General features: G+C 34.4%; 1 protein-coding gene across 10 annotated transcripts in view; it reads left to right on the top strand.

Moving 5' to 3' along the window:
- The first annotated feature begins 21,085 nt into the window (after positions 1–21,085).
- The window catches only part of LOC139516517 (phosphofurin acidic cluster sorting protein 2-like), a 47,856-nt gene continuing 43,947 nt past the window's right edge, over positions 21,086–24,994 (top strand). For 5 of the 10 annotated variants that reach the window (XM_071306676.1, XM_071306674.1, XM_071306675.1 and 2 more), the window contains exon 1: positions 21,102–21,223. In XM_071306676.1, the coding sequence (XP_071162777.1) occupies positions 21,117–21,223 (107 nt within the window). In that variant the 5' untranslated portion in view covers positions 21,102–21,116. Of the gene's footprint in view, positions 21,224–24,994 lie in introns of all 10 variants that reach the window. The other 5 variants (XM_071306680.1, XM_071306679.1, XM_071306677.1 and 2 more) reach the window with 3 other exon arrangements.

Genomic DNA, 24,994 nt, shown 5'->3' with positions numbered 1-24,994 from the left:
TTTCATTTTTAGCTCACCTGGCCCGAAGGGCCAAGTGAGCTTTTCTCACCACTTGGCGTCCGTCGTCCGTCGTCGTCGTCGTCGTTAACAATTTACATTTTGAACTTCTTCTAGAGAACCACTGAATGGAATGGAACCAAACATGGCATGAATGTTCCTTATGAGGTGCTGACCAAGTGTTGTTACTTTGTAGCCAATCCATCATCCAAGATGGCCGCCAGCGGGGGACTTAGTTTAACATAGGACGCTATGGGAAATGCATACAAATGACTTCTTTTAGAGAACCACTGAATGGAATGAAACCAAACATGGCATGAATGTTCCTTATGAGGTGCTGACCAAGTGTTGTTACTTTGTTGCCGATCCATCATCCAAGATGGCCGCCAGCGGGGGACTTAGTTTAACATAGGACCCTATGGGAAATGCATACAAATGACTTCTTTTAGAGAACCACTGAATGGAATAAAACCAAACATAGCATGAATGTTCCTTATGGGGTGCTGACCAAGTGTTGTTACTTTGTAGCCGATCCATCATCCAAGATGGCCGCCAGTGGGGGACTTAGTTTAACATAGGACCCTATGGGAAATGCATACAAATGACTTCTTCTAGAGAACCACTAAATGGAATTAAACCAAACATAGCATGAATGTTCCTTATGGAGTGCTGACCAAGTGTTGTTACTTTGTAGCTGATCCATTATCCAAGATGGCCGCCAGCGGGGGACTTAGTTTAACATAGGACCCTATTGGAAATGCATACAAATCACTTCTTCTAGTGAACCACTGAATGGAATGAAACCAAACATGGCATGAATGTTCCTTATGTGGTGCTGACCAAGTGTTGTTATTTTGTAGCCGATCCATCATCCAAGATGGCCGCCAGCGTGGGACTTAGTTTAACATAGGACCCTATGGGAAATGCATACAAATGACTTCTTTTAGAGAACCACTGAATGGAATGAAATCAAACATGGCATGAATGTTCCTAATGTGGTGCTGACCAAGTGTTGTTACTTTGTAGCCGATCCATTATCCAAGATTGCCGCCAGCGGGGGACTTAGTTTAACATAGGACCCTATGGGAAATGCATACAAATGACTTCTTTTAGAGAACCACTGAATGGAATAAAACCAAACATTGCATGAATCTTCCTTATGAGGTGCTGACCAAGTGTTGTTACTTTGTAGCCGATCCATCATCCAAGATGGCCGCCAGCAGGGGACTTAGTTTAACATAGGACCCTATGGGAAATGCATACAAATGACTTCTTTTAGAGAACCACTGAATGGAATAAAACCAAACATGGCATGAATGTTCCTTATGAGGTGCTGACCAAGTGTTGTTACTTTGTAGCCGATCCGTCATCCAAGATGGCGGCTAGTGGGGGACTTTTGAATGAAATTAAACATGTTCCTTTCCTTATAAATGAGGTTGTGTTGTCACTTTTAGCCAAATTTTATATTTTTTTATATGATTTCAAAAACCCAAGTAGAATCAGGTGAGCGATACAGGCTCTTGAGAGCCTCTAGTTATTATATCTACTAGAACACACCCCTGATATCGCGGGTCCGTGACTGAATTAAAGTATATAACTATGCGCAAGCCTTATCTTAGTATTAGTACTGTCATCTGATAAAGTCATGCCAATTATAAGATACACAATTTTCTCTGCTTTAAAATTTTTCTGTTTGAACCCGTCGAACTGGAACTTATCAATTATTGGTAATATTAATTATTTGGAAAACAAAAGATCATGGAATGGAGTATTTTTTAATCAACAGCATTGTCCTATATTAGTTATAAATAAAGTTGAATTCTTTGATTCGCTGTTTTACGTCATGCCCGCTAACAAATTGAAACTTATTTTTAGTCTAGATTTTTAGTATTCGTATTGTTATCTTAGAAAGTCTTACGGATTAAAATACTACAATAGGTAACAATTTGACAATTTAGTAGTGTCAACCCTGTGATTATGACTGTGATTATGACCTGTATATATAGCATATTAATCCTGAATACACCGTTTGGTGGTGCGCCTGTCAGATGCGGAACGTACAGATAAGGTAATAGGTAACAGGTGATTATACTATTGGTATCGGTATCGGACTCGACCCAGAACTTCCTAATTATTTGCAAACGTGGAAAACAAAAGGGCCTGGAGTGGTGTAATTTTTAATCTACACCTTTGTACTATATTAGTTGTATATAAAGTTGAATTCGTTGATTCGCCGTTTTTACGTGATGACGGCTGACAAATTGGACCTCGTAATTTTAGTATTATAGATACATTTTACATGATACCGATTAGTTATAATATTAGGAAGAAAACATAGTGTAAATCAACAAGTTTACCTCAGCAATTTATTCATGCAACTTGCAAATGTGTCAAAGTAAATCTCCTCTCATATGAAAATATAAAATAGTAAGGATATCTTGAAAAAGAAATTGCTGCAGAGTTTGCTTGAAAGGGCTGAATGTGAAGTAGAAAAAACATACACAAATGAAATAACATCGGAAAAAAGATAATTTGGTTTCCAGTATAGGTATAGCACCACTAATTCAGGCTTGATCGAAAAGAACATACAAGAAAGTAGTACATATTTTAAACAAAATAGTTCCTACTTATAGCTGTATCTTTGTCAATAGTGGGAATATTTGGGTAGTTTTTGTATCAACCCTTGTTGAAAGTTTTACTTGAATAATGAAGAAGCATATGAAATTTTGATAGGAGGGCACATTTTTGGCCTGTTGTTCAGATGAGATCAGAAGTTCCTGTTTTTGTACTATCAAACTTTCGGGAACCAGTATGCTCTAATATGCAATTAAAAGTATGTTGATTCTTTCAGCACAAGTCAAGATAAGGTACAGTTTTGACATGAAATAACTGCCACTCTGTTTGAACTTAAGACAAAGTAGCTATTAATGCTTGAAATAGCAGAATTTAACATAGAAAGCAATGGGGCGATGAATTAGTGGTTTTATACCTATAATAGACTCATCAATCCCTTTTTGTTTCAAAAAATTTTCCTGTGTGATACCAGAGAAGACTTTTAAAAAAGATGATTACAATAAAATACTGTATTGCTTTTAGAAACCAGTTTTTTTTTTTTTATTGAAACCCTAAATGACAGTCATTCGTAGATCTAGAGGACCTTCCATAAATGCTTTATGTCAAGACTTAAATTTACTACTTGGTTCATGGAAAAGTTGAACATGATTTTTGAAGATTTCATTGGAAAATATGATAAAAAAAAATGTTGGCACCAAAGGAGATGCTGATGATTCAATTTTCTCGACAAAAAATCCCCCATAAGGACTACATTTTCTAAAAAAAAATTCTCTTTATATGCCCCACCTACGATAGTAGAGGGGCATTATGTTTTCTGGTCTGTGCGTCCTTTCGTCCGTCTGTCTGTCTGTCTGTTCGTTCGTTCGTCCGTCTGTCCCGCTTCAGGTTAAGTTTTGGTCAAGGTAGTTTTTGATGAAGTTGAAGTCGAATCAACTTGAAACTTAGTATACATGTGCCCTATGATATGATCTTTCTAATTTAAATGCCAAATTATAGTTTTGACCCCAATTTTACGGTTCACTGAACATAGAAAATGATAGTGCAAATTTCAGGTTAAAGTTTTTGGTCAAGGTAGTTTTTGATAAAGTAGAAGTCCAATCAACTTGAAACTTAGTATACATGTTCCCTTTGATAAGATCATTCTAATTTTAATGCCAAATTAGAGAATTTATTCCAATTTCATTGTCCACTAAACATAGAAAATGATAGTGCGAGTGGGGCATCCGTGTACTGTGGACACATTCTTGTTTTGTTATATGAAAAGATAAAAGACTGGCCATTGGGCAGTGTAGGTGACATTTTCTCATGTGATCAGAACAAAAAGATCCTTAATAAAGGACCTCCAAAAACATGTTTCAGAGAGAGACGACTGGTTAATTATTTCAAAGATTTTAATGCATCACTCAGGGGCATAATGTTTTTCGGTGTTTGTTTTGTCCATCCCTGTGTCTGTCCCGCTCCAGGGTGAAGTTTTTGGTCAAGATAGTTTTTCCTGAAGTCCAATCCACTAGTAACTTACTACTTAGAACACATGGTCTTTTAATTTTATTACCACAATTTCACGGGACATATTCATGTTCCTCTTGCTGCTGTGTTCTTCATCTGATGAGACATATTGTTTTATGATAGACCTTCCATGTGCTATTCCTGTTGTGTTTGGTTAAAGTTATCACAAACTAAAAGAAAAACAAATGAACAGAAACCACATGTATGTGCCTAAAATGTTTAGATCAGATTAAGAGATGTTGAAAATGTGAATTAACTACAGAATGCATATGATGCAAAGTGAGAACAACAGTAAATTGTTAAGGTAATATCAAAATTTTTAAGGGAATGGACAATTTAAAACAAGTGGAGACAACAACAAATAGTGGATTAGCAGGCCATTCATTAGGAGGCGGTACCCAGTACTTTTACCCTCCTATGCTATTGACAAGTACCGCCTAAATGTAGGAATTTTTATATAAGATATTCATGGAATAAATTGAAAAGTACCACCTAGAAATGTGGAAAGTACTAGTCAACATGAAAGATAATGAAACCCCTGGATTAGAACAGACAAAGAGTGTGTGGTAAGCGCATGCAACCCTCCCTCTTATATAGAAAATTTATTTGAAACCACTTCAATACAATAAATCTTTTAAATCAGTCAACGCTTTATTCCTTAAAAGTCCTTAGGACAATAACTTTAATAGAGCTTGATGATAGACAGCATTAATGACCTTGAAATTCTTGCAGTTCAAAATCCAAAATTATTTGATATAAATGTGTTTTCCTTGATCAGAATATTAGTCAATACACCTCTGGTCATATTTGGTGTAAAAACATTGCCGATCAAAATCTGATAATTTGAGCGATGTCAAAAGTAATAACATAATTTAATTATTTTACCGCAAACAATAATTCCAAATTTCATTAACAGCAGGAACAGTATAAATAAAGAATAGACCGGTGTATACACATTATGTTTAACCTTTTGTCTTTGGTCTTGAAAAGGAATAAATTAAAAAGCAACTATCCAATATCTGGCATTAGCACCACATTCCTCAGTATGAAAGTTATGAGGTTGGGACCAATATTGCAGAAAAAGGGACAAAACAATTATGAAGAGAAAAAAATACAGAAATGGAGCACCCCCATCCAGACCCTCATTTATATATACTGATTAAATACAGGAAATTACTGGATATGTTTGCATCAATCCTAATATCTTGACAAAAAAGGAATGTATACACAAAATCATAGATCTTTTAAAGTGGTATAATTTTAAAAATGTACTGAAAGATCAAATCCTAACCTAGATATACTTGAATCAGTCATGAGATTTAAAACATTTGACTCATTACGAAACCCAGTAATGTACAGAGGTAGTAAAGAAATTGTTATATTGTAGGATTATTGGTGAGTTTATATGGGCAGTGGAGGATCCAGAAATTTTCATACGAAGGGGCCCACTGACTGCCAAAGAGTGGGCCTGCTCTGGTTATGCTTGTGATCCCCAATATAATCAACCAAATTTTTCCCACACAAGGGGAAGCCTTGACCCCTAAATAATTGATAATTAATCAATAAACTGAGAATTATTCCTGAATTTGTAAATTTATTGATTTAATACTGGACATCCATGACCTAGACAACATTGATGTCCATGTATGAACAAGACCATGTACGTAATACATTTTAAAGTGAATACAACAATAAATAGAATCTAAATTGATAACTGAAATAAAAACAAACATATAATCAATTACCCTCAAGCCATTGACTAAGATTTTTTTAACCAAAAATACATTTTTATAAAGATATTTATAGTAAAAAAAAAATCTGAGACGTGCCTGTGCAATTACACCAGATAACATATAATCAATTACCCTCAAGCCATTGCCGTAGATTTTTTAAAACCGAAATACTTTTATAAAGGTATATAGATGAGAAAAAAAATCTTAGGCAAGTGCATGTGCAATAACCCCATGTAGTAGTAATATGATACAATGTATATCACACAACTTCTTCAACCCTCGTTAGTTAACCAAAAACAGATGGTTCAATCAGAAACACATGTTTATCATCTACTTTATGTATAAGCTGGAAACAGTAAAATGATCTTGTCAGTGGCGGATCCAGAAATTTTCGTAAGTGGGACCCACTAACTGACCTAAGAGGGGGCCCGCTCTAGTCATGCTTCAGTGATTCCCTATATAAGCAACCAAATTTTTTCCCAAAAAAGGGGGGCCCCCTTGGCCCCCCCCCCCTAAATCCGCCTCTGCTTGTAATAATGATTATGTTTACATATATACTAATGTATATCTTAATAAAATTATAGAAATAAATAAAAATATATATAATTTTCAAGGAAATACACCCTGTTAGAAGTAAAAATTTATAGGGTTAAAATGATGATTTTTTTGCATGCTGACTTATTTGCAGATCTGATTTACAGAATATTGTTACTACATGTATTTACAAATTCTAGATATAAAAAGATGTGGTATGAGTGCCAATGAATCAACTCTCCATCCAAGTCACAATTTGTAAAAGTAAACCAATTTAGGTCTAAGTACAATCTTCATAGCGTAGCCTTGGCTCACACCAAACAGCAAGCTATAAAGGGCCAAAAAAATGACTAGGGTTAAACATTTCAAACAGGAAAACAAACAGTCTAAACTATATATAACAAGAAACACTGAACATCAAGTTCCTTAGGACAGGTGCAAACAAATGCAGTGGGATTAAATGTTTTGATGTATACCAATCTTCACCCTTACCTGAAACAATAGTGTCTTTCTATTTTCTTTTCTTCAATCATCTTATAAGAGCAACTTTTCCTATAAGGCTTCAATTTACTATTTACTGATTCTACGACAGTGACTTACTTTTGATAGTTCCTACCTGAAGTGAGCTTTTCTCATCACTTTGCGTTCGTCATCCCTCATCGTCGTCGTTAACTTTTACAAAACTCATTTGGGTGTCTAGTTTAAAAAATGTGTCCCGTGACCCAACAAACCAACCAAGATGGCTGCCATGGCTAAAAAAAGAACATAGGGGTAAAATGTAGATTTTGGCTTATAACTCTGAAACCAAAGCATTTAGAGCAAGGGATTAAATTGTTTATCAAGTCAATATCTACTTGCCCTGAAATTTTCAGATGAATCGGTCAACTGGTTGTTGGGTTGCTGTATCTAAAGGGCCAAGTTTATTATAGATAAGGAAATTGTAAGTAGCAAGAATGTTCAGTAAAGTAAGATCTACAAACACATCAACATCACCAAAACACAATTTTGTCATGAATCCATCTGTGTCCTTAGTTTAATATGCACGTCATAGATCAAGGTGAGCGACACAGGCTCTTTAGAGCTTATAGTTGGGTTTTTTTTACATTTTTAAAATTGAAAATTTTTCAGTCTACAAGTTTATGCAAAAGAAATAAAAAGCATTATTCAAAGAGACGATTTCTGTTGAGCTGACTTTTTAGCTCACCTGGCCCAAAGGGCCAAGTGAGCTTTTCTCATCACTTGGCGTCCGTCGTCCATCGTTAACTTTTACAAAAATCTTCTCCTCTGAAACTACTGGGCCAAATTAAACCAAACTTGGCCACAATCATCATTGGGGTATCTAGTTTAAGAATTTTGTGTCCGGTGACCTGGTCAACCAACCAAGATGGCCGCCATGGCTAAAAATAGAACATAGGGGTAAAATGCAGTTTTTGGCTTATAACTCAAAAACCAAAGCATTTAGAGCAAATCTGACTGGGGGTAAAATTGTTTATCAGGTCAAGATCTATCTGCCCTGAAATTTTCAGATGAATCAGACAACCCATTGTTGGGTTGCTGCCCCTGAATTGGTAATTTTAAGGAAATTTTGCTGTTTTTGGATATTATCTTGAATATTATTATGGATAGAGATAAACTGTAAACAGCAAAAATGTTTAGCAAAGTAAGATTTACAAATAAGTCAACAGGACCAAAATGGTCAGTTGACCCCTTTAGGAGTTATTGCCCTTTATAGTCAATTTTTATCCATTTTTCGTAAATCTTCATGATCTTTTACAAAAATCTTCTCTGAAACTACCGGGCCAAATTAATCCAAACTTGGCCACAATCATCATTGATGTATCTAGTTTAAAATTTGTGTTTTTAGCTCACCTGGCCTTAAAGGCCAAGTGAGCTTTTCTCATCACTTGGCGTCCGTCGTCCGGCGTCGTCCGGCGTCGTCCGGCGTCGTCCGGCGTCGTTAACTTTTACAAAAATCTTCTCCTCTGAAACTACTGGGCCAAATTACACCAAACTTGGCCACAATCATCATTGGGGTATCTAGTTTAAAAAATGTGTCCGGTGACTTGGCCAACCATCCAAGATTGCCGCCATGGCTAAAAATAGAACATAGGGGTAAAATGCAGTTTTTGGCTTATAACTCAAAAACCAAAGCATTTAGAGCAAATCTGACATGGGGTGGAATTGTTTATCAGGTGAAAATCTATCTGCCCTGAAATTTTCAGATGAATTGGATAACCCGTTGTTGGGTTGCTGCCCCTGAATTAGTAATTTTAAGGAAATTTTGCTGTTTTTGGTTATTATCTTGAATATTATTATAGATAGAGATCAACTGTAAACAGCAATAATGTTCAGCAAAGTCAGATTTACAAATAAGTCAACATGACCGAAATGGTCAGTTGACCCCTTTAGGAGTTATTGCCCTTTATAGTCAATTTTTAACCATTTTTCGAAAATCTTAGTTATCTTGTACAAAAATCTTCTCCTCTGAAACTACAGGGCCAAATTAAATTTAACTTGGCCACAATCATCATTGGGGTATCTAGTTTAAAAAATTTGTCCGGTGACCCTGCCATCCAACCAAGATGGCCGCCATGGCTAAAAATAGAACATAGGGTAAAATGCAGTTTTTGGCTTGTAACTCAATAACCAAAGCATTTAGAGCAAATCTGACAAGGGGTAAAATTGTTTATCAGGTCAAGATCTATCTGCCCTGAATTTTCCGATGAATCAGATAACCCGTTGTTGGGTTGCTGGCCCTGAATTAGTAATTTTAAGGAAATTTTGCTCTTTTCGGTTAATATCTTGAATATTATTATAGGTAAAGATAAACTATAAACAGCAATAATGTTCAGCAAAGTAAGATTTACAAATAAGTCAACATGACTGAAATGGTTAGTTGACCCCTTTAGGATTTATTGCCCTTTATAGTCAATTTTTAACCATTTTTCGTAAATCTTAGTAATCTTTTACAAAAATCTTCTCCTCTGAAACTACTGGGCCTAATTTAACCAAACTTGGTCACAATCATCATTGGGGTATATAGTTTAAAAAATGTGTCCGATGACCCGGTCAACCAACCAAGATGGCCGCCACAGATAAAAATAGAACATAGGGGTAAAATGCAGTTTTTGGCTTATAACTAAAAAACCAAAGCATTTAAAGCAAATCTGACATTGGTAAAATTGTTTATCAGGGCAAGATCTATCTGCCCTGAAATTTTCAGATGGATCGGACAACCCGCTGTTAGGTTGCTGCCCCTGAATTGGTAATTTTAAGGAAATTTTGCTGTTTTTGGTTATTATCTTGAATATTATTATAGATAGAAATCAACTGTAAACAGCAATAATGTTCAGCAAAGTCAGATTTACAAATAAGTCAACATGACCGAAATGGTCAGTTGACCCCTTTAGGAGTTATTGCCCTTTATAGTCAATTTTTAACCATTTTTCGAAAATCTTAGTTATCTTGTACAAAAATCTTCTCTGAAACTACAGGGCCAAATTAAATTTAACTTGGCCACAATCATCATTGGGGTATCTAGTTTAAAAAATGTGTCCGGTGACCCTGCCATCCAACCAAGATGGCCGCCATGGCTAAAAATAGAACATAGGGGTAAAATGCAGTTTTTGGCTTGTAACTCAATAACCAAAGCATTTAGAGCAAATCTGACAAGGGGTAAAATTGTTTATCAGGTCAAGATCTATCTGCCCTGAATTTTCAGATGAATCAGATAACCCGTTGTTGGGTTGCTGGCCCTGAATTAGTAATTTTAAGGAAATTTTGCTCTTTTCGGTTAATATCTTGAATATTATTATAGGTAAAGATAAACTATAAACAGCAATAATGTTCAGCAAAGTAAGATTTACAAATAAGTCAACATGACTGAAATGGTTAGTTGACCCCTTTAGGATTTATTGCCCTTTATAGTCAATTTTTAACCATTTTTCGTAAATCTTAGTAATCTTTTACAAAAATCTTCTCCTCTGAAACTACTGGGCCTAATTTAACCAAACTTGGTCACAATCATCATTGGGGTATATAGTTTAAAAAATGTGTCCGATGACCCGGTCAACCAACCAAGATGGCCGCCACAGATAAAAATAGAACATAGGGGTAAAATGCAGTTTTTGGCTTATAACTAAAAAACCAAAGCATTTAAAGCAAATCTGACATTGGTAAAATTGTTTATCAGGGCAAGATCTATCTGCCCTGAAATTTTCAGATGGATCGGACAACCCGCTGTTAGGTTGCTGCCCCTGAATTGGTAATTTTAAGGAAATTTTGCTGTTTTTGGTTATTATCTTGAATATTATTATAGATAGAAATCAACTGTAAACAGCAATAATGTTCAGCAAAGTCAGATTTACAAATAAGTCAACATGACCGAAATGGTCAGTTGACCCCTTTAGGAGTTATTGCCCTTTATAGTCAATTTTTAACCATTTTTCGAAAATCTTAGTTATCTTGTACAAAAATCTTCTCTGAAACTACAGGGCCAAATTAAATTTAACTTGGCCACAATCATCATTGGGGTATCTAGTTTAAAAAATGTGTCCGGTGACCCTGCCATCCAACCAAGATGGCCGCCATGGCTAAAAATAGAACATAGGGGTAAAATGCAGTTTTTGGCTTGTAACTCAATAACCAAAGCATTTAGAGCAAATCTGACAAGGGGTAAAATTGTTTATCAGGTCAAGATCTATTTGCCCTGAATTTTCAGATGAATCAGATAACCCGTTGTTGGGTTGCTGGCCCTGAATTAGTAATTTTAAGGAAATTTTGCTCTTTTCGGTTAATATCTTGAATATTATTATAGGTAAAGATAAACTATAAACAGCAATAATGTTCAGCAAAGTAAGATTTACAAATAAGTCAACATGACTGAAATGGTTAGTTGACCCCTTTAGGATTTATTGCCCTTTATAGTCAATTTTTAACCATTTTTCGTAAATCTTAGTAATCTTTTACAAAAATCTTCTCCTCTGAAACTACTTGGCCTAATTTAACCAAACTTGGTCACAATCATCATTGGGGTATATAGTTTAAAAAATGTGTCCGATGACCCGGTCAACCAACCAAGATGGCCGCCACAGATAAAAATAGAACATAGGGGTAAAATGCAGTTTTTGGCTTATAACTAAAAAACCAAAGCATTTAAAGCAAATCTGACATTGGTAAAATTGTTTATCAGGGCAAGATCTATCTGCCCTGAAATTTTCAGATGGATCGGACAACCCGCTGTTAGGTTGCTGCCCCTGAATTGGTAATTTTAAGGAAATTTTGCTGTTTTTGGTTATTATCTTGAATATTATTATAGATAGAAATCAACTGTAAACAGCAATAATGTTCAGCAAAGTCAGATTTACAAATAAGTCAACATGACCGAAATGGTCAGTTGACCCCTTTAGGAGTTATTGCCCTTTATAGTCAATTTTTAACCATTTTTCGAAAATCTTAGTTATCTTGTACAAAAATCTTCTCTGAAACTACAGGGCCAAATTAAATTTAACTTGGCCACAATCATCATTGGGGTATCTAGTTTAAAAAATGTGTCCAGTGACCCCGCCATCCAACCAAGATGGCCGCAATGGCTAAAAATAGAACATAGGGGGAAAATGCAGTTTTTGGCTTGTAACTCAATAACCAAAGCATTTAGAGCAAATCTGACAAGGGGTAAAATTGTTTATCAGGTCAAGATCTATCTGCCCTGAATTTTCAGATGAATCAGATAACCCGTTGTTGGGTTGCTGGCCCTGAATTAGTAATTTTAAGGAAATTTTGCTCTTTTCGGTTAATATCTTGAATATTATTATAGGTAAAGATAAACTATAAACAGCAATAATGTTCAGCAAAGTAAGATTTACAAATAAGTCAACATGACTGAAATGGTTAGTTGACCCCTTTAGGATTTATTGCCCTTTATAGTCAATTTTTAACCATTTTTCGTAAATCTTAGTAATCTTTTACAAAAATCTTCTCCTCTGAAACTACTGGGCCTAATTTAACCAAACTTGGTCACAATCATCATTGGGGTATATAGTTTAAAAAATGTGTCCGATGACCGATGACCCGGTCAACCAACCAAGATGGCCGCCACAGATAAAAATAGAACATAGGGGTAAAATGCAGTTTTTGGCTTATAACTAAAAAACCAAAGCATTTAAAGCAAATCTGACATTGGTAAAATTGTTTATCAGGGCAAGATCTATGTGCCCTGAAATTTTCAGATGGATCGGACAACCCGCTGTTAGGTTGCTGCCCCTGAATTGGTAATTTTAAGGAAATTTTGCTGTTTTTGGTTATTATCTTGAATATTATTATAGATAGAAATCAACTGTAAACAGCAATAATGTTCAGCAAAGTCAGATTTACAAATAAGTCAACATGACCGAAATGGTCAGTTGACCCCTTTAGGAGTTATTGCCCTTTATAGTCAATTTTTAACCATTTTTCGAAAATCTTAGTTATCTTGTACAAAAATCTTCTCTGAAACTACAGAGCCAAATTAAATTTAACTTGGCCACAATCATCATTGGGGTATCTAGTTTGAAAAATGTGTCCAGTGACCCCGCCATCCAATCAAGATGGCCGCAATGGCTAAAAATAGAACATAGGGGGAAAATGCAGTTTTTGGCTTGTAACTCAATAACCAAAGCATTTAGAGAAAATCTGACAAGGGGTAAAATTGTTTATCAGGTCAAGATCTATTGGCCCTGAATTTTCAGATGAATCAGATCACCCGTTGTTGGGTTGCTGGCCCTGAATTAGTAATTTTAAGGAAATTTTGCTCTTTTTGGTTAATATCTTGAATATTATTATAGATAAAGATAAACTATAAACAGCAATAATGTTCAGCAAAGTCAGATTTACAAATAAGTCAACATGACCGAAATGGTCAGTTGACCCCTTTAGGAGTTATTGCCCTTTATAGTCAATTTTTAACCATTTTTCGAAAATCTTAGTTATCTTGTACAAAAATCTTCTCTGAAACTACAGGGCCAAATTAAATTTAACTTGGCCACAATCATCATTGGGGTATCTAGTTTAAAAAATGTGTCCAGTGACCCCGCCATCCAACCAAGATGGCCGCAATGGCTAAAAATAGAACATAGGGGGAAAATGCAGTTTTTGGCTTGTAACTCAATAACCAAAGCATTTAGAGAAAATCTGACAAGGGGTAAAATTGTTTATCAGGTCAAGATCTATTTGCCCTGAATTTTCAGATGAATCAGATAACCCGTTGTTGGGTTGCTGGCCCTGAATTAGTAATTTTAAGGAAATTTTGCTCTTTTTGGTTAATATCTTGAATATTATTATAGATAAAGATAAACTATAAACAGCAATAATGTTCAGCAAAGTAAGATTTACAAATAAGTCAACATGACTGAAATGGTTAGTTGACCCCTTTAGGATTTATTGCCCTTTATAGTCAATTTTTAACCATTTTTCGTAAATCTTAGTAATCTTTTACAAAAATCTACTTCTCTGATACTATGTGGCCAAATTAAACCAAACTTGGCCACAATCATCATTTGAGTATCTAGTTTTAAATATGTGTGGCTTGACCCAGTCAACCAACCAAGATGGCTGCCACGGCTAAAAATAGAACATAGGGGTAAAATTCAGTTTTTGGCTTAGAACTAAAAAACCAAAGCATTTAAAGCAAATCTGACACGGGGTAAAATTGTTTATCAGGTCAAGATCTATCTGCCCTCAAATTTTCAGATGAATCTGACAACCCGTTATTGGGTTGCTGCCCCTGAACTGGTAATTTTAGGTAATTTTGCTGTTTTTGGCTATTATCTTAAATATTATTATAGATAGAGATAAACTGTAAACAGCAATAATGTTCAGTAAAGTAAGATTTACAAAAAGTCAACATGTCCAAAATGGTCAGTTGACCCCTTTAGGAGTTATTGACCTTTATAGTCAATTTTTAACCATTTTTCGTAAATCTTAGTAATCTTTTACAAAAATCTTCTCCTCTAAAACTACTGGGCCAAATCAATCCAAACTTTGCCACAATCATCTTTGGGATATCTTGTTTAAAAAATGTGTGGCGTGACCCGGCCAACCAACCAAAATGGCCGCCATGGCTAAAAATAGAACATAGGGGTAAAATGCAGTTTTTGGCTTATAACTCAAAAACCAAACCATTTAGAGCAAATCTGACAGCGATAAAAGTGTTTATCAGGTCAAGATCTATCTGTCCTGAAATTTTCAGATGAATCGGACAACCTGTTGTTGGGTTGCTGCCCCTGAATTGGTAATTTTAAGGAAATTTTGCTGTTTTTGGTTATTATCTTGAATATTATTATAGATAGAGATAAACTGTAAACAGCAATAATGTTCAGCAAAGTAAGATTTACAAATAAGTCAACATGACCAAAATGGTCAGTTGACCCCTTTAGGAGTTATTGACCTTTATAGTCAATTTTTAACCATGTTTCGTAAATTTTTGTTAATTTTTAGAAAATATTTTCCACTGTAATTACTGGGCCAAGTTCATTATAGATAGAGATAATTGTAGCAACAAGAATGTTCAGTAAAGTAAGATCTACAAACACATCACTATCACCAAAACACAATTATGTCATGAATATATCCGTGTCCATTGTTTAATATGCACAAGACCAAGGTGAGCGACACAGGCTCTTTAGAGCCTCTAGTTTTACCAGGCCAACCAACGAAGATGGCCGCCACAGCAAAAAATAGAACATGGAGGTTAAATGCAGTTTTTGGTTATTACTCAAAAACCAAAGCATTTAGAGCAAATCTGACAAGGGGTAAAATTGTTTATCTGGTCAAGATCTATCTGCCCTGAAATTTTAAGATGAATGAGACAACCCGTTGTTGGGTTGCTGCCCCTGAATTGGTAATTTTAAGGAAATTTTGCTGTTTTTGGATATTATCTTGAATAATATTATGGATAGAGATAAACTGTGAACAGCAAAAATGTTTAGCAAAGTAAGATTTACAAATAAGTCAACAAGACCAAAATGGTCAGTTGACCCCTTTAGGATTTATTGCCCTTTATAGTCAATTTTTATCCATTTTTCGTAGATCTTAGTTAACTTTTACAAAAATCTGCTCCTCTGAAACTACTGGGCCAAACATAGCCAGAATCATTATTAGGCTATCTAGTTTAAAACTTGTGTTTTGTGACCGGGCAAACCAACCAAGATGGCCGCTAAGGCTAAAAATAGAACATAAGGGTAAAATGCAGTTTTTGGCTTATAACTCAAATCAAGATCTATCTGCCCTGAAATTTTTATTTGAATCGGACAACTCGTTGTTAGGTTGCTGCCCCTAAATTGGTAATTTTAAGGAAATTTTGCTGTTTTGGGTTATTATCTTGAATATTATTATAGATAGAGATAAACTGTAAACAGCAATAATGTACAACAATTTAAGACTCAAAAATAAGTCAAAATGACCAAAATGGTCAATTGACCCCCTAAGAAGTTATTGTCCTTTATAATCAATTTTTAACAATTTTCATAAAATTTGTAAATTTTTACTAACATTTTCCACTGAAACTACACGGACAAGTTCATTATAGATAGAAATAATTGTGAGCAGCAAGAATGTTCAGTAAAGGGAGATGTACAAACACATCACAATCACCTAAACACAATTTTGTCATGAACTGTCTGCTTCCTTTGTTTAATTCACCAAGGTGAGCGACACAGGCTCTTTAGAGCCTCTAGTTTGTAGATCTTGATGTTCTGGTTATTTTTGCTGTGAATTTTTTTGTTTTTGTTTTAGCCTTTTCAAGACATTAATCTTAAATTTCAAAACATTTTCATTCAAGGGCAATAACTATAAAATCGTAATTTTCTGAAAATTTCGCGTGAGATGGACCTTGACATGTTGGTTATTGTATATCTTTAAACGTTGTTTTCCCTAAGTTTAGAGACACAATGTAGAACCCAAAGGTTTTAACAAGATTCTATAGTAATATCTTTATCTTATCTTATAGTGAACATTTGGGTAATGTTTTGTTTCATTTGACCCAAGAGTTTTAAGGGATAAGATTTTAAAAAAAGTTTTATAAGACAACGGAGCGACGACGACGGCTGAGCTCACATGATGGCTACAAAAACATATCGTTTCTATGGACTTTTCGACATAGAATATTATTATCCACATTGAAGATTCAAAATAAAATGACTGTGTTACAGAAGATGCATGGCCGTCAATTATAGTAATACGACGGAAAACACCCGACCTTGCTATGATATTATATTGAAAATTATATGAATGCCATTGGTAAAATTTATGAAATTGTTAATAATATGAGAAAGCATTGGCGGATCCAGGGGTTGGACCCCTCCTTTTTTAAGGACGATCAAATGATGCATTTCAATGATGACATATAGTTGGAACCCCCCTTTGTCCTGGGTTGGGACCCCCCCCTTTCAAATGGCTGAATCCGCCCCAGGAAAGGCAAACACTACAGACGAAACAATTTTCAAAGACATATCATCTAGGAAAACCATTTTAAACAAACATATTTTGTCTATATTTAATTATTCTGAACATGCATGAAATATTTGCCACTGGACGTTAAGCAACCAACAATTAATCAATCTATATTTAACTAAAATTTCTTCACAAAATTTTGAGAAATAAAAAAAAAACAAATATAAAACACAAACTTAAAATATAATCTTATTGCTAGTACTTACAATTGCATTTTGCATTGTAATGTTTCTTTGGTGGGAAAATGTACTGTTGCCTGTAGATAAAACGCAAACAGTAAATCTGATACAGGAAACCTTATCCATCTACTTGAGAAAAATCAAAGATACTCGGAAACAAATATTCTACTAGTGACTAAGACTTGTGATATCAGATCACTTCCTTTTACACAAAATTATAAAAAAGAATATGAATAAGATTTTGAATTTATTTCTTTATAGAAATAAAATATTCTGTTATTTGTAGGTTGTGTTCTCATAGGGTATTTTTCCTGCAAACAGTTATCCTTCCTTAAAGTTTTTGTTTTAGTATTCAAAATAATACCAAAAATTTAAAAAAAAAAAATGAAATGAAAGGACAATAACTCCAGATAACTCCAAAATCGGTTGTCGTATATTCCAGGAAATTTCAAGGGAGATGGACATTGACATTTATGTCATTATTGTCAGTTTTGCGCTATGAATTTTGTTTTGTATTTTTTGGATAAAAAATTCTAAAAATTAAAATTAACCCCAAAACGTGTTGTTCGATGTGTCTTTAAATACCAGATTAGGGGGGTAGACCTTGATCTGATCATAATATTGGTCATGACCGTTTTGTTCTAACTGCTTTAGTTTTAGAGATATAGGCCCAAAACTGTATGTTATCCCCTTTTTCCCTTTTGTTTTTTTTCAGTAGCCACATCGGCCATGCCACATCGGCCATGTGTATTGGTGTTTGGTGTTTAAACCCAAGGATACATTTCAACAAGATTCCATAATGAACATTTTGGTTAAGTTGGGTTTCATTTGATAAGATTTTTGTCGAGCCTGCAACTTTTGTTGCAGAAAGCTCGACATAGGGATAGTGATCCGGCGGCGGCGTTAGCTCACTTCTTTAAAGCTTTATATTTTAGAAGGTAGAAGACCTGGATGCTTCATACTTTGTATATAGAGGCCCCATGTTACGAAGTTTCCGTCAGTCACATGTCCAATGTCCTTGACCTCATTTTCATGGTTCAGTGATTGATTGAAAAAAAAGTTCAATTTTTTTGTAATGTTAAATTCTCTCTTATCATAAGTAATAAGATAACTATATTTGGTATGTGCGTACCTTGCAAGGTCCTCATGCCCGTCAGACAGTTTTCACCTGACCTCGACCTCATTTCATGGATCAGTAAACATTTTGTGGTCAAGTCCATATCTGAGATACTATAAGCAGTAGGTCTAGTATATTCGGTGTATGGAAGGACTGTAAGGTGTACATGTCCAACTGGCAGGTGTCATCTGACCTTGACCTCATTTTCATGGTTCAGTGGTTACAGTTAGATTTTTGTGTTTTGGTCTGTTTTTCTCATGCTTTATGCAATAGGTCTGCTATAATTGTTGTATGGAATGATTGGAAGGTGTGCATGTCTAGCGTGCAGATGTCATCTGACCTCGACCTCATTTTCATGTTTCAGTGGTCAAAGTAATGTTTTTCAGATTTGGTGTTTTTCTCTAATACTATATGCCATAAATCAACTATATTTGGTGTATGGAAATATTTTATGATCTATATGTCAGTAGCGCAGGTTTTATTTGACCTTGACCTCATTTTCAAGGTTCATTGCTCAGTGTTGACTTTTTGTGTTTTGGTTTGTTTTTCTTAAACTATATAAGCAATAGGTCAACTGTATTTGTTGTATGTAAAAATTGTTAGCTGTTCCTGTCTGCCTGCCATGGTTCATCTGACCTTGACCTCATTTTCATGGTTCATTGGTATATGTTTAGTTATCTTGGTTCATGTTAAGTTTATGTGACAGTTTTAATGAGGCTTTATATTTAGGACTATCAACATAATATCAATGTATAATAAAGAAGGCGAGACATTTCAGTGTGTGCACTCTTGTTTAAAAAAAATAAAGACTATGGACGAACAGACGTCGACCTAGCTCACTAGGCTTAAACAAAACATACATTTTCTCTGACTTTTCAGCAAGATCAGTATAAGATAAGATATTTTTATGAGCAAAGTAATTTATTACAAAATGATTTTCGTTTATAATTGACCCAATAATGTTGATATAAATCATATCTAAATATGAATATAACCATCTCAATTCTTAAATGATAAACCACAGCTAGATCAGAGCCATAATTTAAAAGAAATTACTTTCAAATACGAAAACAATCATAAGCATACAAACAAACATTTTGTCTGTATGTACTTCCTGCACAAAATTCATAAATTAGATAACAAAATTCAATCTTAAATCACAATGTTATGTTATGAGCCTTTTGGAAAAACAGGGGGAAATTAAATAATTTCAATTATAAAACAGTTTATCTGATACAAAAACTTATATCGCCATGGTCCTCTTAAAAAGATCAAAGTTAGAAACAGATACTCATGCACTAACTATATAATATCTCTTCCCCTTTCACATTAGTTTAAGATTTAGTGAAATTCTAGATGCAGTATACAGTGCTTCAGAAATCTATGAAAATTTATAAAACGATGTTATTAAAACGTAATTTCATCGGCTGTTTAATATATAAACAAATTTTAAGAAATATGAATTAAGAAACATAAAGGACACAGACAAACCGAGGAACCTGGAGTTCCTGAAAAAAAAACCTGACAATTCTAGTCAATTACGATTGGAGTCGAATGCACCCGCACGAGCGCAGAGGCGGATCTGGGGGGGGGGGGGGCAGGGGCCGGGTCCCCTTCTTGGGAAAAAATGCTTATATAGGGAATCACTGAAGCGTGACTGGTGTGGGTCCCCTCTTAGATCAGTCATTGGGCCCCCACTTATGAAAATTTCTGGATCCGCCACTGGAGCGTGGTTCGAATTAAGAACATCAGTTTTGACTGGCTAGTGATTACAGTAGACAGACTAGTAAAACTAGTTAAACCACTCAGCCAACGAATTCCCTTAATCATATACGTCATGTATTACGATTCAAAAGTGACACCAAGGATTTTTATAATGAAGTTACAGAAACAGATAAGAAATAGTTAAAAAAAAAATACTGATATAGATTAACTGGACAGTAAAAACCAAAAATGATGGGATGACACGAGGGGCTTATTTTGAAAATCCTGTCTTTTTTTGTATCCCCGGCCCCACTCCATCCCCCACATCCCGCGTTTTACCTTCTCTTTGCCAGATTCCTCTTTTTCATCCCACATCCCCACTTTATATTCCCCTTATATTCATCATCCCCATTGTTTCAACCCTAAATAATAAGATAAGAAAAAAATATTTTGACCCAACACAACTCAATTATACAACACAAGCTCTTTGCCGGAGCTTTTGGTCGAATATAAAAACATGTACATAGCATACAAACAGTCTAGGATATAAACAACATGTAATATATGGTTGAATCTCACACATAGCATGCAATGAAAATTGAGCAACACATTTAGAATGAAGGAAAGCAAAAGTAAAAGTGTCCCACATCCCCGAGAAACGTGTCATCCCCGGGTGACAAAAAGGTTGGTCCAGTCGACAAAGGTGGACAATATAAAATTGAGAATGGAAATGGGGAATGTGTCAAAGAGACAACAACCCGACCAAATAAAAAACAACAGCATAACTTCACCAACAGGTCTTCAATGTAGTGAGAAATTCCCGCACCCGGAGGCGTCCTTCAGCTGGCCCCTAAACAAATATATACTAGTTCAGTGATAATGAACGCCATACTAATTTCCAAATTGTACACAAGAAACTAAAATTAAAATAATACAAGACTAACAAAGGCCAGAGGCTCCTGACTTGGGACAGGCGCAAAAATGCGGCGGGGTTAAACATGTGCACATTTAATGCTAGATCAAATGAATTTTCAAACATTTAAAAGCATTAAAAAATCATTGAAGTGAAGATTTTCTTTTACATACATCAATGATTTCTATAGTGACACTTACTATACAAATCCTTGCATATATTTTCAGAGTAAAGGGGAAGGAAAATTTGTTATTATTGTCATTGATATGTGTCCACACTAAAGAAAATTTTCACTACATAACACACTAAGAAAAAACCCGAAATGTCCGAAAGAGATAAATGATTCACGCATGCGGAAACAAACGGAAGATGTTATGGCAGACAAAACATCAAAAGCGATGGGATCGGGTTTAAAACCCGTTCCTATGAAATTATTTGCGACTTGGGAAGTAGAAAAAACTCCGCCCAATTGTATACCAAGGTTTGTCATCTTTGTCAATCTTCTTATGCATGGAACAGGTATATGTGAGCCAAAATTTGTTCCTGTGAAAAAAGTTCCAGTGGAACTAATTTCACATGAAATTTGTTCTGGGAGAACTTTTTTCACAGACAATTTCCATATAATTTGTTCCATCTCTATGAAATAAGTTCCACACTCTACCTGGTGGAATAAGTTCTGGGTTGGTGAAATTTGTTCCTTACCTAGTGAAATAAGTTCCATGTTTGTGAGATTTGTTCCTTACCTGGTGAAATGAGTTCTGGATTTGTGAAACTTGTCCCTCACCTGGTGAAATAAGTTCCTCGTCTATGAAATATGTTCCACTGGTTAAACAAGTTATCTTATATACTGAGCACTTGTCATCAGTGAGTTTAAAGTCATTATAAAGCATGTATTATATTGATAATGTAATAAATAATACATTGCAATGTAAGTGTAATTATTCAATTTGGATCCTGTTGAGTAAATCAATAGTCTAATAACATTCTCAATTAATACGACTAAAATGACACTTATGGACCAGGAAAGAGTAGGATAAGAAATAATAATAAAAGTAATTTCGAAAAAAAGTATTATAGTTAAAGTTGAACATTTGTACTAATTTGAAAAGGACAATGTAACTGATCAATTAATTTAATGGCATAAAGAAACAAAAGACACACTCTTTTAAAACTGTGTAATGACCATAGCTAGGTACATGTATGATTAGAACACACACGACAGATCAGCAGGAAACAAGGAGGTTGAATACTACATAAATGATAATACATACATTGTAGATACAAATAATGATACATTATCATCGCTTTTATTTCTTATCTTCATCCTACAGTCATGCCTTAATTGCAAATGTACCCCATGCAAGCATAGTACAGCATCCAGCTTGCATTTATATAATTTTTAAGTGTAACAAGAAAATATTTCGCTGTGCAATAGGTTAAAGGTACTTATTTTCTGTGAAATAGGTCCGAGCAGAACATTTTCATTGATTCCTGAAAAATAATTTCGTGAAAAACTAATATCCAAGGAACTTATTTTTTTTTTAATATTGGAACAAAACTCATGGAGCTGTGATTTTTGTTCCGGAACTTATTTTACATTTAGTTAAAAAATTAGTTCCGGAACAAATTTTATAGTGCTGGAACAAATTTTCTGTGATATAAGTTCCGATGGAACTTATTTCCTATGAAATTTGTTCCGACGGAACAAATGTCACGCCGGAACAAATTTTTTGTTACATATACATGTCGCTGCAAACAGTTATCGTAGTCTGCAACTTTTTGTCAATGTTCGATTCTCTGATTCTGACTGTTGTTGATGCTGCTGTTCATCTATTATTTCTTGCATGTTAAAGTGTGAATAGTGCATAATTTGATCGACTTTGTTCTTTGTGAAGACATTCTGTAGTAATATGGGTGAAAAGTTCACAATCAAGACTTTTCCCTTAAAGTTTAAGATAATGAGAAAAGAGATCTGCTGAGGCTTGCACTTGCAGTCAAGCTGTGTATGTTTACACACATTTCAAGTCTGACTTGCACTGGCATACATGAATATTTGTATAGGCTAATACGAGGCAAGAGTCACCTTAATCTTATAAGGGATCGGTGCTACCTCAGAAAGAGGAAGTAGTTGTTACTTCTATTGATATTGGCCAGAGAACACAGTTGTTTTGAGGTCTCACTATTTAGGGACAAGAAGCAACAAGAAGGAAAAAAAACGACATCTAGGGAAAAAAGTGTTCAGAAGATAAATTTATAAACAATAAAGTTCATATACTATCATTTGTCAACTATTGATAAACTAAATTTATCTTTCATTTTGAAAGGGCTTTATCATGTTTATGTTAGTGCTAATAAGAAAAAGTGATTTCTTGAGTTATTGCCCTTGTAAATGTTCAATTCAAAATATTTTATTGTTCAATGTACATTTAAACAAAGGGATTGTAAATGTACCTTGGATAGATAAAAAAATGCAAGGTGGGGGACCTTGGAACTCTGTTCATTTATTTGAATTAAAACAACATCATTTGAACATATAGATACGCTGTCGCAGATTTAGATATAAGAACGAATGATGCATCATCAAAAGATGATGATTAATTGAATTGATTTAATTTATTTAACATTCCTATATTTAATTTATCTAAAATTCCTGTTGGCTGTTATTCTGACTCACCACAAATGAGTTAATTGGTTAAGCTATTTGAACATAGATTATCTTAATCATTGTTAACATATATCTTTGATCAAATTTCAAATGTTCATGTACATGTATCTTTTTATCCATATCATCATATTATTTATGTACACATCAAACAGTTGTCAAATGAGCTAACTATAGATATATTGAACCTTGATAATTATTAGGATTATGTCTCAATTTTGTTGGTTCAATGCTAAACATAGGGAATTTTTCTATAAAATTCACAGCCTTTCCTCTTGTACTCTGAAACTTTACAAATTGATACTTATTTCTAGAGATGATTACTGCTTGCAGTGCTAGCAGTGATTTACCTCCAGCAGGTCTTTTATACTCCATACGATAGTAGAGGGGCATTATGTTTTCGTGTCTGCATTTGTTTTTCTATCAGTCTGTTCATTCGTCTGTCTGTCTGTCCAGCTTCAGGTTAGAGTTTTTGGTCAAGGTAGAGTTTGAAGAAGTTGAAGTCCAATCAACTTGAAACTTAGTACACATGTTCCCTATGAGGCTATGATACTACATTTCTAATTTAAAAGCCAAATTATAAATTAGATTTTTGACCCAAGTCCACTGAACATAGAAAAGGATAGTGCCAGTAGGGCACATGTGTACTAAGTTGTATTTTTTAAATTTTAGTTTCTTGTGTACAGTTTGGAAATTAGTATGGCGTTCATTATCACTGAACTAGTATATATTTTTTAAGGGGCCAGCTGAAGGACGCCTCTGGGTGCGGGAATTTCTCGCTACAATTTGAAGACCTGTTGGTGACCTTCTGCTGTTGTTTTTTATATGGTCGGGTTGTTGTCTCTTTGACATATGGACCATAATTTGGTATTCGGCCTTTGGTTTCTTTTGGTATCCTTTTTTATAAGTTCTAAAACTTTAAATTTTATTCTGTGGGTTGTGTTGGTGTTAGAATAGTATTAATGGAACAATTGAGTTTTTCAAGAAAAAATTAATACATTTTGATTCACCATTTACGTGACAGGAAACCTAACAGGAAACCAATCTTTATTTCCTTTATTTTGCACAGTATATTTCAAAAGACATAAATGAACACCATTACAAGTGTTACTTGCTTCATGTTAATATTTAAAATGTATTTTCAATGTTTAATTAAAGTATTTTTTAAACGCGACAGGAAACCATAAGAAACCGAAAGCAATTTTTAAGTTTTATTTTATTGCAAAATCTGCTTAAAATAATCTGAACAGTATACTTTTTCTTAAAATCCATCTTTAATGTAACAGTATTATAAAACTCCTAAATATGTGCTTGTTTTGAAAACAACTAGTACAATTTATTCAGAAATTTCCACTTTTCTTCATTGATACAGGATACCATAATCCTTGTATCTTGATGTTTAAGCCAAAAAAATGTATTTATATTTGGTTTTGAAATTCCAGTTATATACAATTTATTCCAAATCATTGGCAATGTAAAATTCTTTAACTCCAGTAAAGAAAAAAACTTTTAACTTGGAATTAAAATCTTTAAAATAGGCACCATGTGATATTTGTGACCTGTACACCATCTACATGGTTTCCACATTTT

Source organism: Mytilus edulis, chromosome 3 (genome assembly GCF_963676685.1).
Source record: "Mytilus edulis chromosome 3, xbMytEdul2.2, whole genome shotgun sequence".
In the NCBI taxonomy this organism is placed as follows: Eukaryota; Metazoa; Mollusca; class Bivalvia; order Mytilida; family Mytilidae; genus Mytilus; species Mytilus edulis.
Note: the sequence above shows the minus strand (reverse complement) of the source record. Positions and strands in the feature narration are given on the sequence as shown.